Source organism: Paramisgurnus dabryanus, chromosome 8 (assembly GCF_030506205.2).
Source record: "Paramisgurnus dabryanus chromosome 8, PD_genome_1.1, whole genome shotgun sequence".
Lineage (NCBI taxonomy): Eukaryota > Metazoa > Chordata > Actinopteri > Cypriniformes > Cobitidae > Paramisgurnus > Paramisgurnus dabryanus.
The window spans coordinates 15,161,801-15,175,751 of NC_133344.1; the positions used below are offsets into that span (position 1 = coordinate 15,161,801).

At 39.1% G+C, this 13,951-nt stretch overlaps 2 protein-coding genes across 2 annotated transcripts in view; one reads left to right on the forward strand and one right to left on the reverse strand.

The window, feature by feature from the left end:
* The window catches only part of psenen (presenilin enhancer, gamma-secretase subunit), a 141,223-nt gene that overhangs the window by 51,097 nt on the left and 76,175 nt on the right, over positions 1 to 13,951 (reverse strand). The gene's annotated exons all lie outside the window — the stretch shown is intronic.
* kmt2bb (lysine (K)-specific methyltransferase 2Bb) overlaps positions 1 to 13,951 on the forward strand; it is a 74,194-nt gene that overhangs the window by 46,515 nt on the left and 13,728 nt on the right. The window contains exons 17-29 of the mRNA XM_073815566.1: positions 225 to 427; positions 608 to 709; positions 3,311 to 3,421; positions 8,868 to 8,944; positions 9,053 to 9,276; positions 9,368 to 9,471; positions 9,654 to 9,791; positions 10,273 to 10,431; positions 10,546 to 10,663; positions 10,772 to 10,850; positions 10,960 to 11,120; positions 11,208 to 11,378; positions 11,463 to 13,945. Coding sequence (XP_073671667.1) covers positions 225 to 427; positions 608 to 709; positions 3,311 to 3,421; positions 8,868 to 8,944; positions 9,053 to 9,276; positions 9,368 to 9,471; positions 9,654 to 9,791; positions 10,273 to 10,431; positions 10,546 to 10,663; positions 10,772 to 10,850; positions 10,960 to 11,120; positions 11,208 to 11,378; positions 11,463 to 13,945 — 4,130 coding nt within the window. The remainder of the gene's footprint in view (positions 1 to 224; positions 428 to 607; positions 710 to 3,310; positions 3,422 to 8,867; positions 8,945 to 9,052; positions 9,277 to 9,367; positions 9,472 to 9,653; positions 9,792 to 10,272; positions 10,432 to 10,545; positions 10,664 to 10,771; positions 10,851 to 10,959; positions 11,121 to 11,207; positions 11,379 to 11,462; positions 13,946 to 13,951) is intronic.

Consider the following 13,951-nt stretch of genomic DNA (forward strand, 5'->3'; position numbering starts at 1 on the left):
GTTTCTCCGCACTTAAGTTTTTATGAAGATGATACTAAAGCGTATGTCTCATACGGCTGTATTTTTATTTAGGGAATTGCAAAGATGATATATTGTCAAAGATTTCTTTGCTATTAGCAAATATGAAGGAGTTGGAAAAATTATGTGATGTCTCTGAGGATTTTAAACGAGTCAGGGTTAGGACATCTGACCAACTCCTTATTTTACGATGTGTTTCCAAACAGATGACCTTTATGAAATCCTGTCCAGTCTGCCCGAGAGCGTGGTGTACTGCTGTCAGCCATGCTTACAATCCCACCCTGATGGAGAAATCAATGGAGCTGGCTGGAGGGAAGTGCTTCAACAGGAGCTCAGGGCCGGCCTGGAGAAAGTGCTGTCTTGCTTGCTTAGCTCCACCCTTACCAACCACCTGGTCACCTGCAAGGGGGTGGGTGTCAGATTTTATTTCCATTTATGTTATTTAAGATGCTGTTTATGTGCTACTGTGTACTCCTCATTTAAATTCTCATTTTAAGATTGGACAGAAATCTGTGTAGTAAACTTGAAGTGCACTAAAAGAAACCATTTATTCAGGAACGTATTCAGTCTATTTTGTCTTTTTTTGTAGTGTGCTGCGCTGGGTTCTCCTAACACTGTGACTGAAGCTTTGCCCGTTTGTGACCTTCACGCTGTCGGAGTGAAGTTTGAGGAAGGCTTGTACACGTCCCTGGTCAGCATCTTAAGTAGTCAGGTTTTTTTACATGAATTGTTTTTCCTGCATCAGGTCAACCTGAAAATGAACCTTTTAGAAGTATGTGCTTTCTTGTTGAAACTAGAGGTATTCCTTCTCACGGTTTCCAACGACGGGCCTCATCCCACTGTTTTGTTTGTCTGCAAAAGGCTTTGGCTTGTCATCCATGTTATAAACTGAAGCCAGGAATCATGAGTGTGAACAGTAACAGTTAGGTTCTTTTGGAAATCACATCTGAATGCCTTGTGGGAACGTTTCATCCAAAAATAAGAACGGTTTATTCCTTTTGACTGTTTGCCTTAAATAACCATTGTAAAAAATGCAAACTGGTGTCCTGAAAATACTAACTTTGACATCAGGTTTCAAAGTGCAAGTTTTTAAAAACTATGCAGTTATTGTTTTCATGTAACTACTAAAACGTGAAATAGGCATGCACATGTACAACCAAACAATGATGGCAGACTCCATTGTTGTGTTTGTGCTTCTCAGGAGTTTATTAAAGGGATAGTTGAAAGTTCTGTTATCATGTACTCAACATCAAGCTGTATAGCCATATAATGGCACATTACTTTGTGTATTTGGTGTAATACAATGTGTCCGCGTGGTTTATGGTTCAAAAAATCTGTGTTTAGAAAGTAGTCCTTTTGTAAAATGTGCAGCACACAATCGAACATTGAGCTGTACTGTTCTGAAACATTGTTGTAAATAAAACCTAACCCCTGGTTTCTTCATGTTTACTCAATCGGAAGGCCAAACAAAGTAGTTTGCCTTTCGCAGGGGAAAACACAGCGTCTCCACGACATGGCGGCAGCAACATTACTACTGTGCGATTGCAAATAACAACCCTTTATCTTTGCGTATACATTATACAATAACCGTGTTATTCAAATGTTCAAACTAGTATGTTTTCTAACTGCATGGGCGAGCCGTTTTATGAGGCTTCACTTTTAAAAAGATCTCTTTGGATTTGAAACTTTAAATTTTGCAACTTTACAGATCTTTTATGTGCACAGGCATCATTTAACACTTTAAAAACAAAGGAAAACATGAAATCGGGTCATATGACTTCTTTTAAATGTCATTGTCCTATGTTTTGAGCAATGTTTGTAGCCAAACAGATTTTGAGCATCATTTACTTCCATGGTATTTTTATCTTACTGTGGAACTCAATAGTGCTTTGATTACAAAATATCGTCCTTTCTGTTTAGCAGGAAAAAAATGTATGCAAGTTTGAAACAACTTGAGGGTGAGTAAATGATGACAGAATTTTCCCTTTAAGTTTAGATTTACTGCGCAAGTACTGAAGCCACCAAGTGAGGCACATTATTTATGGCGATGTCTTAGACCACATACACCCTGATGACAGGTTTTATAAAATATGCTTTTCGTTTGGAAACTACTAGCCTGCTATGCATAAGACACATTTTTAGTTGTTTTTCACAGATCTGAGTAATCTTTTGACAGCATTGTCGTGTATACATGACAAAAAGCATTTTGGTACTAGGTGGATTTGATTTCTTAAATTCTGTAAGACATGCACAATACTAACAAAGCCCTAATTTAAAGGATAATTCCGGTATTTAACACTTTGAGTCTCATTTCTGGTTTGTTTTGGATGAACTACAGTGATGGACACGTCTCTTGACTGCTTCAGAATGGAAGTCAATGGCCATGCACAAACATGTCATTTAAACAACACTTAACGTTCATTTTCAAAACTGTGCTACTCACCGAGTGGTCCGTGGTGTTCGTTGATGATTAAAAAATATATATATATTGGCGCAATGTATAATTTCAATCCGTGTTATTTGCTATAGTGGAACTATTTTTTCAGATACCTCACAACCGCTTATATACTTCCGCTCTATATTTGAGTCTGAAGCGTTAGCACACTCCCGACCACTTGATGGCGACAAACACTTTGCCATACAAAGCTCGGTGTCTAGCGTATAGACAGTCACAATCGAGCTCAACTTCAAACCTAAAGCGGGTCACTGAGCCATCAAATATGAGAAAAATTTCTTCTGAGAGAAACTGAGCGAAAAAAACTACAACCACATGTAAACAGACCCTTTTCTTTTTCCCCGACGGCGGAGTGATATATCAGCGAGCAATGAGTCTTCCAAAAGAAGTCAATGGAATTTTACAAAATACCAAATAAGACACCACAGAAACTTGTTTTTAATCATCAACGAACACCACAAACCACTCGGTGAGTAGCACAGTTTTGAAAATGAACGTTAAGTGTTGTTTTAATGACATGTTTTTGCATGGCCATTGACTTCCGTTCTAAAGCAGTCAAGAGACGCTTCTAAACTAGTCAAAAAGTCAAGACACGACCCATTGTCAAAATTTCAGTGTCCATCACTGTAGTTCATCCAAAACAAACCAGAAATGAGACTCAAAGAGTTAAATACCGGAATTATCCTTTAAGTAGTTCTTTTTTTTTTTTTTTTTGAGGTACAGATATGCATGCCCTAAATGTCCTTAACCCATTTGCTTTTTTAGGATGTTTCATATTTGAATTGTGTGATGTGTAAATATAGATGTGAATATTTTTTATTCTTTTGTGGATTGCAGAAATCTTTTCATGAGGATGTGATAAAAGTGATTTGCCGTCACATTGAAGAAGAAGAAGGCCTTCCAGAGGATGAAAGACCCACTGCTCTGGCCCGCTCCTACTATCTGACGGTCAGAATTTTCTGCATTTATTGGTGTTTTTGTTTAGTTACCAAAATAGAATACATGTCAGACTTATTAACAATATTCTGGTTAAAAGTACACGATGGAGTTTTTTTGCCGTTTTGTTATTTTAGCCTACTTGAAGTTTTGCAGCTGTTGCCACTTAAAGGGGACAGAGAATGAAAAAACATTTTCACTTTGTCTTTGTTGAATAATGGTAGTCTACCCGCATTCACGAACATACAAAAAGTGCTAGACATGTAAACATCTCAGTCTCATAGAAATTCCTCTTTTAGAAATGTCAGCCAGAAAACAGCCCAATCTGAGAAACTGATGCTTATGACATCACAGGCATCTAACTGCCCCTCCACTTTAAAATAATTGGCTACATTTTTTGAGTGGGAGCAAAGTCAGCCAATCAGTAATGAGATTGCAAGTTAAGCCAGTAGGGGGAGCCAAATAGGTGCAAAACCACTTGTTTAAAATCCTCCACCCTAATAGAGCTATCTGAGAGAGGTTTTTAGGAAGCTTCTAAGGCATTACAGACTCAAACAAAAATATTTTTGTCTACATGTCACATCACAGAACAAGGATAAATATCCCGTTCAATCATTCTATGTCACCTTTAAAGGAAAAATAAATTCTGATAATTTACTCAAGATGCTTATGTCTTTCGTTGTTCAGTTGAGAAGATTTTTTTGTTTTTAAAGAAAGCAATGCAGGATTTCTCGCAACATATCAGACTTTCGTGGACCTCAACAGTGTACAATTTCAATGCAGTTTTAAATTGCAATTTCTATGCAGCTTCAAAGGGCTCTAAACGATCCCAACCGAAGCATTAGGGCCGATTCACACCGGATTCGTGACGTGTCTTTTGCGTGTCTTTCACATGGCAGCTGTGTTGCGTTTTCTATGTCTTTGCTTACCTGAAGCGTTTCTGACGCGGCGCTGCTGCTGCTAGCCTATTCTGTATACATGTATGTTTCATATTGATAAACTGACCTGACGCTTCCAAGACGCTTGCATTTGGCGTGAAAAATAGGCGTCTGTCCTATTCCTAGCATGCACGCACTTTCGGCTCGAGAAAGAACCCTACTGAACTCCTTTTTAAGCAAGGAAGCTCTGATTGGTCGTAAAGCTATTCTATTGCGTGCAGAGGCATTTTGAGGGACAAAATCTTGATGGAGGTCTGGCTAACCAGGCTAGTCTTATCTAGCAAAACAATCATAATTTTTGCTAAAAAAATAAGTACTTTTTAACCACAACTTCTCGTCTTGCACTAGCCTTGTAATATGCCGGCGTGATCTTTTGACGTGATTATGTAACACGTAAAATAATGCTGGCACATCACAAGGCTAGTGCAAGACGAGAAGTTGTGGTTAAAAAGTACTTATTTTTAACAAAAATTAGGCATGATGTTTGCGAAACTAACGCTTTATTGTTTACAAGTATGGAGAAAGAATGTGTGTGTCAGTTTATTTTTGAAATTGTCGACAAGTGCATTTCACATGGGTAACGTGTGACCTATCTATGTGATTGATTTTCTTTTTTTCTTTTTTTTACTCTGATTCTAAATTTGAAGTCTAACTTATCTTTCAAAGATAAGGAGAAAGTTGTTCAAGCCTTTACGTCATTCTGCTTGAATGTCTGCAATGTGTTGAATATTGGGGTGAGTCAGACTGTGATCTCTCACTTTTTTGCAACTTTGCCACAGAATTTTGCAACTTTGCCACAGAATTCTGCTGCCAGACAGTTAACGTGTACTAAGAAGAGAGAGCATAGTATTACTGTGTTAATCATGCAAACTGCATTTGGCTATCAATACGCTAAAGAATCGATTACAAAGTGCTGTAAAGGTGATCGGGCTTTCTCTGTTGCAGCTCCTAGGCTTTTAAATGACCTTTATCTGTCTGTTAAATCTTATTCAACATTGGGTGTATTTAAGAGTGGACTTGAAGGATTACTCCATTTTCTTAAAAAAAAAAAATACTCACCACCATGTCATCCAAAATGTTGATGTCTTAATTTCTTCTCGACTGAACAAAAAATGTTTTTTGAGGAAAACATTCCAGGATTTTTCTCATTTTAATGGACTTTAATGGACCCCAACACGTAACATAACGTTTTAATGCAGTTTAAAATTGCCGTTTCAAAGGACTCCAAACAATCCCAAACGAGGCATAACGGTCTTATCTAGCCAAACGATTGTCATTTTTGACAAGAAAAATAAAAAATATGCACTTTTAAACCAGAACTTCTCGACTATATCCGGTCGAGTGATGTGCCAGCGCAAGTTGTGGTTTAAAAGTGCATATTTTTTATTTTGAGACTGCAATTTTAAACTGCATTAAAGCTATTATGTGTTGGTGTCCATTAAAGTTCAAGTTCCTTTATTTTATACCCTTAGGTAAATTAGGTTTCAGTGGCAAGTTCACAGTTCCTCACACATATAAAAGACAAATAAAAAACAACAAAGCAACACTAAAAGGGCACAAGAACAGTAACATGAGGTAACAGCATAAAATATATAAATAAATTACAATTAGAAAGTAAATAAAAATAAATCCATTAAAATGAGAAAAATCCTGAAGTGTTTTCCTCAAAAAACATAATTTCTTCTTGACTGAACAAAGAAAAACATCAACATTTTGGATGACATGGTGGTGAGTAAATTATCTGGATTTTTTTAAGAAAAATGACTAATCCTTTAAAGAAAACCCCCACTGTTTTTCAATATTTGTTCTTACCTCAACTTAGACAAATTATCGTAATACATACCAATCTTTTTTCAATGTTTGCACTTAATCTTTGTACAGCGCGTCGTGAATGTGTTAACATTGAACCTATCCCAATTCATTCCTTAGGATCCAAACAGGGATGAATTTAGAAGCCACCGAACACTTCCATGTTTTCCCTATTAAACTCTTTCCCCGCCAGCATTTTTCATGATTTTCACAAAAGTTTAATGTCTCCAGAAAATGCTCTTTTATAAATATATAAACATACAATATATTAAATGAAAGAACTCTGCTTTCAAACAAAAACGTTTCATCCTACCTTCATTAGTTATTTTTAATCACCTCTCAAATGTGGGTAGGTTTCTTCAAAAACACAAAATTTTGAACAAAAAGCTGAAACAATTCCATTTTTGCAAAAGACTTTTGATAGAGATCAGATGCAGAGCGATCCTCAAAACTTAGACGGAGATACAGCTGTTTGCTCATACTGTTTGGGCGATACTTCAGGTTTTATAAGTTGCGGAAGAGCGCACCTGGTGGATAAAAGCGGTATTGCGGATTGACATAACTGGGATAACTTGCCAATGGTGGGGAAAGAGTTAAAGACCGTAACATGAGTAGTTACACGAGATAAAATAAAACGTGACGATTTTTTAAGCAGATAAAAACTGCACCATGATGCGCTGTACAAAGATTAAGTGCACGCATCGAATAAAGAAAGGGATGTATTAATTGGTAAAATAAGTTGAGGTAAGAACATAGTAAAATATTAAAAAACGATAGTGTTTTCCTATTAAGACTCATCTGTTTTCTGTAGCATTTGAAAATGCTTTGTAGGTTGTGTTTGTCATATTTTGTATTAGTTTTATAGTTTTTAATCTTATTTTACTTTCTCTAAAAGTATTTCTTTGTACTGTTGTGTTGATTCCACTTGTTGTGTTAAAAGTGTTCTTTAAATAACCTTGAGTAATGCGTAAGGTCGCGCTGGCACGAAGTTGTGATTTAACAGTACATGGTCTCGGAGAAAATCACAATTTTTTCACTAGAAAAATCACAATTGTGATTTTCGCCGAAACAATGCCGAGACACTTGCCCTCCAGGACCAGGATTGGTGACCTATGGTTTAGAGCCCTTTGAAGCTGCAATTAAACTGCAATTTTTGTAAACTGTTGATGTCCACTAAAGACCACTACGTGGAGAAAAATTCTGGAATGTTTTCCTTATTAAAAAAAATATTTCTGTCCGACTGAGCAAAGAAAGACATCAACATCCTAAATGACATGGGTGTGAGTAAGTTATCTGGACTTAATTTTTTTAATGAAAGTTGAGTAATCCTTTTATAGTTTCTTGTAAATGTTACATTGCTGCCATACTAGGGCTGGGATAAACGATTATTTTTTTAACGATTAATCTAGCGATTCTTTTTTCGATGCATCGATTAATCTAACGATTCATTTTGTCAGTCCGATTCGACTTCGATTCGATTCTCGATTATCTCCCCATTAATTAACTAATAGCAAGTTATACATGTTGATTTACATATCTGAATGTAAACATTTCAATATATTTTTATTGCTCTTAAAATTTCAAAATAAAAAAAGACTATACAAGTGCAAAATAATGCATTCTTAGACAGAGGTAGCATTCAGTAAAGCATTTGCAGTGCATACTGTGCAGTTAAGTAACCGTATAAAAATCTCAAGTTCAAATTACTTTATTTTACATGCATTTATGAGCAAAACCTCTTCAGTGTGCCTTTTGATGGTCTGTGTAATTTTTATAACTAGATTTGTTTAATCCACATTGTTTTCGTGCTGTTCTAGTCCATTTAATGACAGATATAAACTTAAGATAGACTTATTATAGACTTAAGAAGCACATATATTATTAAATCTCTTTCTCTTAAGTTTGTTCAAATAGATTAGGACTCATTTACTGCTGGACAGAGAGTGAATGAAAGCGCAGTCTTCTGGCAACAGTGACATATTTCATTGCTTTCTGTTAAATTGCTCAAATGACTGTTTAAAACACACTTGGCATCACATTCATGATTTTATGGTAAAATGACACTTTTTCGCGTAAATCCACGAGCATTTAAACCATAAACAAAGCACTTTCACTTTAATTGAGCGTGAGCAGCGCAGCAGAACCACGCAGAAACGATTGCAGCACTGTTGCTACAGAGCCGCCCAAGTATTTGCGGCTGGCTCCGACCTCCGTTTATATCCGTTTCGAGCCGCGAGCTCGCGCTGCTTATGCAGCGGGGTGCATGCTTGTTAACATGGGCGCTGAGAAAACCACGCGCCGCGCGGCCGCAGCCACTGCTCACCCTTGCTGTGTGAAACCGGCGTGGACTGAAGCAACTCGCGTTGCTACTACTGCGCCGCTTTTTTGGGTCTGACGAATCGACGCGCATATTTTTTGCGTCGACGTTGTCGATTACGTCGACGCGTTGTCCCAGCCCTATGCCATACATATTCACACATGTGGCAGAGGCTCAAAGTGACTAATGTTGCGTTCAAGCCATACATGTTATTAGAATGAGAGGGCACAAAAAACAATGCAACTCATGGTACAACACTCCAGAGATGTATTAGCGGCATCCTGTTTGCAACACAGCCCTAAGATGCTTATTTTTTTGTGAAATATCAGATGCCATTTTATTTTTTATAGTTCTTGTGAAGTGTTTTTAAAATGTACCGCTTCGATTCTTTTAGCTGATCGAGGAAGCTTACAGTTGGTTCAACAGTCAAGACCCTAAAGTGTGGGATCCACGTTCCAAACATCTGCCTGCGTAAGAGTCGTTTTATGTGGTTTAAGGAAAATGATTACAGATGGATCACTACAGTCTGGTCATCACTGCGTCTTTTATAAAGTGGTATTTTTTTCCCCTTTGTTTTAGTGGTATGCTTTCACATGCCGTGATGCCTCCAAACTATGAGCATGTTTATGCACAGTGGCGTGAGACGGACAGCTGCGATAAAACTGGGGATGACGCTTCGCAGCTGGTTGGAGGACACGTTGATATTAAAATGGGAGAAGGGTCGGATCTTTCCACACCTTTGGCCCATAACACCAGCAGGAGTTGCTATATGGACATGAGTGCGTTACGACTGAAGCTGAAAGGTAATATAGGCTGTCTGTAGTCATCGGTATAGCTAAACATACAGTTTATAAAGAGTCACCTAAAACTTTGCTTTATGGTGTTTGGCCCTAGGGAGAAAGGGTCGACAGTCTAAAGCAGACCTAGACACTGGTTGGTCAAAAGAAGATGAAAGGCAATGCGCGCTGTGCCAAAAATATGGGGATGCAAAAGCCAATGTAAGTACTTCAAACACTGAGAGCACAGTGGGTTGAAATTTTATACTTGGAAAACCCGGGGCTTTTTTACTTCTTCTTATTTTAACATTTTGAATATTTTTGACACAGTTCCTTTTCTCTAATTCTGTTTAATACAGCTACATCATAGATACTGGATGTGTGATGTTATGATTGTTTTCCAGGATGCAGGTAGACTGCTTTATCTGGGGCAGAATGAGTGGGCCCATGTGAACTGCTCCATGTGGTCTGCGGAGGTGTTCGAAGAAGATAATGGCTCACTTCTGCACGTCCATAGTGCTGTTGCTCGAGGTCGTCTGATGGTATGTTTTGTCTCCACGTTACGTTAGATAATCAGTAATAATTTGCATCAATGATATTAGCAATTTTTATTATTATTACGTGGTACTAATATCAAAATTTCCCTATGATGCACTCACTCTCAACCCATCTGGGTTGCATATGTCCACTTTCAGACAACATTTGGAGTTATTTTAGTAAATGTGCTTCCTAGCTTTATAACAATGGAAAATGGGAATCAGTGAACAACTTCTTACTAAAAAATCCCAAAAAGTGCATCCAACCTTTACTCAGTAATCCAAACAGCTCCAATGGGTTAATAAAGGTTTTCTGCAGGTAACTGATGTGATTTTTGTAAGAAAAATGTTTCACCTATGGCTTGAGTAAATCATGGGTTAATTTTGATGTTTGGCTGGAATATGTTTAATGACTTTTGGATATGGCTTGATAACCGTCCCTAAATCTTTTAATACTGGTTTTGCTAATGTTCCATCTATTTCATAGCGTTGTGAACGATGTAACCGAACTGGGGCGACTGTGGGTTGCTGCCTTACTTCATGCCAGAGCAACTACCACTTCATGTGTGCCCGCCACCGCAACTGTGTCTTCCAGGATGATAAAAGAGTCTTCTGTCACAAGCACCGGGACCTTATAAGTGGAAAAGTATGCTTTTGTTTCAGTTCTTTATAGTTCAGCTGTATGTCTTATTGAGTAGGTTGTGTATTTGCACATTTTTCATTTGTTTTTAAAGAATGATTTTTGTTTTTTACTTACCAGATTATCACTGGTCAAGGGTTTGAAGTGCTCCGGAGAGTTTATGTGGATTTTGAAGGGATAAGTCTTCGCAGGAAGTTTTTGACTGGATTAGAACCAGAATCAATCAATTTAATGATAGGTTGGTTTTTTATGTTTTGTATAAAAATAATCTCGCATAATGTTTTAATAAATAATAATTTAATAATATAAAAGCACTTATTTTAAACCTTAATGTTTTGCTATTTAGGTTCTTTACTAGTTGAAAAGCTGGGAAAGCTTAGTGAATTATCGGCATGTCATGGGAAACTTTTCCCTGTGGGTTATAAGTAAGTAATTTTGTTTAACTAGAGTCATTTGGAACCATACATAATTGTGAATCTTTCTGTATGTGGACGTGTTAGGCTTACCAAAGAATTTGTTTTTTCTTATGCTTAGATGCTCTCGCTTTTATTGGAGTACTGTAAACCCCCTTCGGCGCTGCAAATATACATTTCGTGTTCGAGATGTCCGACCCCCTGTTCAGGAAAAACCAGTGGAAGAGCTACCCAATCAGGGAGAAAATTGCACAATTGCCCACAGCCCGTGCTCCCAGTCAGGTGCATATCTTATAATATCATTACCTGCAGAGTGATGGATTAAAAATTTTGGGAATTGGCTTGACAAATATTATTTTTTTCCTATAGAATCTGAAGCTCAAGGAGCAGACTTTACCCCTACAAATCCTTCCACTGAAAGAGATTCCACCTCGGTATCTGTTTTTGCCAAACCGGACTTCGGTGCCCGACCCAAAATCTCTTTATACCCTCAGAACAGAAGACCTGCTGGAGGGCTGTCCAGACCACTGCCTTCTCCAGGTAATCAAGATAAACAGCATTGTCATACCATAATGGCAACTCTTGTAAACTCTAGTCATTAGAAACATGTCATTTTTTTACCAGGAGCGGCCCCGTCCAAGCCTCACCACATCTTGACTATTAGTGATTTGGATGACACTCGAAGGCCACGGCGGCATAGCCCACACTCTCAGAATAGTGGTACCCGCAGTCACATGACGTCCCCTACTCTTGGATCCCCAGCAGGCCCAATCACATCTAGAGCCGGTGGATCCCACCACCATAAAACCTCCCAACCTTCCTCCCCAGTTTTTCCTCTTGGTGCTACTGAAAACTTGCTGACCTCTTCATCAGCTCGCTCTGTTGGTCGAAGTGCTTCCTCAGTCCGGGGTTCTGGAATATTGATGCCCCATTCTACCTCAGGACTGTTCTCACAGTCCACATGGCAAGGTGGCATTAGCGGTACACCATGCACCAACCGAGCCCTCAGCTCTCCCACCCATCTGTCCACAAGACCACGACCTTTTGAGTTCAGTCACTTAGACTCTGTAGAACTTCCACACAATTTCATAGCATCACCACAAGAATATCCAACAGAAAATGGTGCCTTGCCTTTAGGAGATCCTTTAGGTATGCAAAAAGTCAATCATCTAGTAAGCGACAAGGATTTCCCTTACCCTTCCTTTCACTTAGAGGCAGACCTAACTATTGCACCGGAGCTAAAAACTGAGCTTGAAATTGAAGAAACTGTCCTGAATGAGGGAGTAGCTATGAACTGCAGTGCGCAAATTGTAGTTGGTGAAGAAAGCCAGGAAGGCTTTTGGGTCCCAGGAGAGGAGAAGTCAAAAATGTCTGCTCCCAGATTGACTTGTTCAGTTGACCCTTGTAGGCAAGACTGGGACAATAGTTCGTCTGATGAAGACATGGAAAACTACTTTAATTTCACTCGCACTGTGGTTAGTCGCAAGGCTCCAAAAGATGCCTCTCTGACACCTACATCTCCATCTCTGAGGCATATTTCACAACTTGATGGTGTAGATGATGGGACAGAGAGTGATACAAGTGTGGCTAACACTGATAACCAGAGAATGAAGAAATTGAATCCGGTCCAAAAGCCACACAAATCATTTAATCCTGAACCTCATGAACAGACAGCCAGCAATGGGCTCTGTTTAGCTTTTCCAAGTCCTGTTTCTAATATTTCATTAAATAGATGTTGTTTAGAACCCATGTCCAATCCTGTTGACACTCTTGCCTCAGAGGCTGTTGTTGTTTCTGATTCTTCTACAGTAACTCAACCATTGCATTCAAACCCTTTGTTATTTTTACCTCCACAAGACTCCACTTTGACTAATTTTGTAGACCCTAAGTGTTTAAACACAGCATTTTCTGCATACAGTGAAGATTACCAAACATCTAGTTTAGTTTTTGACCCAGAGACACCCCTGATCCTTGAGAGATGTGATCCACCTTTACCCAATGCAAGTTTCACGGAGCTGGTCCCAGTTCAGGAATACTCTACTGTTGAACCTCAAAAAGAGTCAAAGGAAATTTACTTGGATCCTAGTAGTGGGCACTTTGTATCTACCATGGATGGCTCTACAGTTTACCCAAACAACTTGCCAGAGGCTATTTCTGACATTCTTACTTTGGGCCCAGTTAATGGAATTCAGGCTCCACTGCATCAAATTCCTGTTCCTTACACAGAGTTACCTATATCTGCATCATCTGTTGAACATTTATCCTCTGATCCCACTGTTCAAAATCCCTTAACAACATTTTCAAACCAGGCACCTTCTTCAAATGTTAATTTGTATCCTGTCCAAACTCCTGAGGGTAGGATGGTTTTGCCTCCCATGGAGAGTTTCAGAACCAAGCTGCATCCACCGGCAGACCCAAAGCATCCAGCCCCTTCAGTTCCTGGAGGCGCAATGCCGTGTGTTCCCACAAATTTGCCACAGAAACCAGATTCAATGCTCTCTGTGCCATCAGCCACTGGTGTACCCCCTGGGACTTATGAACCAGTTTCTGCCACAGAGTCTGTCTCTTTGTATCCCATTTACTCACAGCCCATTGGTTCTACAACAGTAGGCGAAGTTTTGTTATCTCCATCTGTAACCTCTCAAACATCAGCTCAGTGCCAATCAACGCCAGGTGCCATTGAGCCAGACTCTGCTCCAGGTGTCATTAATGGGTACAACACCATGCCTATGCAAAAAGAAACTGGCCCAGGACGGACAATTTCCATAAATTTCTCAACCCCCAGAACAACATCGGAACCTCAACAACAGTTGGTTACCCAGGCATTACCAGGTCACGCTATTCTCACTGTAAAAGAAGTGGGTGGACCCAATGTGGATCCCACCCCACATGTTTTACTAGTCAATCGACTGGGTCAGATTTTTGTCAAGAACCCTGAGAGCAACACCTTCCAGCTTCCAACTCCAAATTCACCTTCTTTCAATTGCGTCACCCAAATTGCCAGCCTCTTGCAAAGCAATGCCTTGTCAGCGACACTTGCTGCAGCTAGTACCTTGTCCACAGTGGCCGGGCCCACCATTCCAGCACAAGTCCCCCAAATTGTGACTCCGATA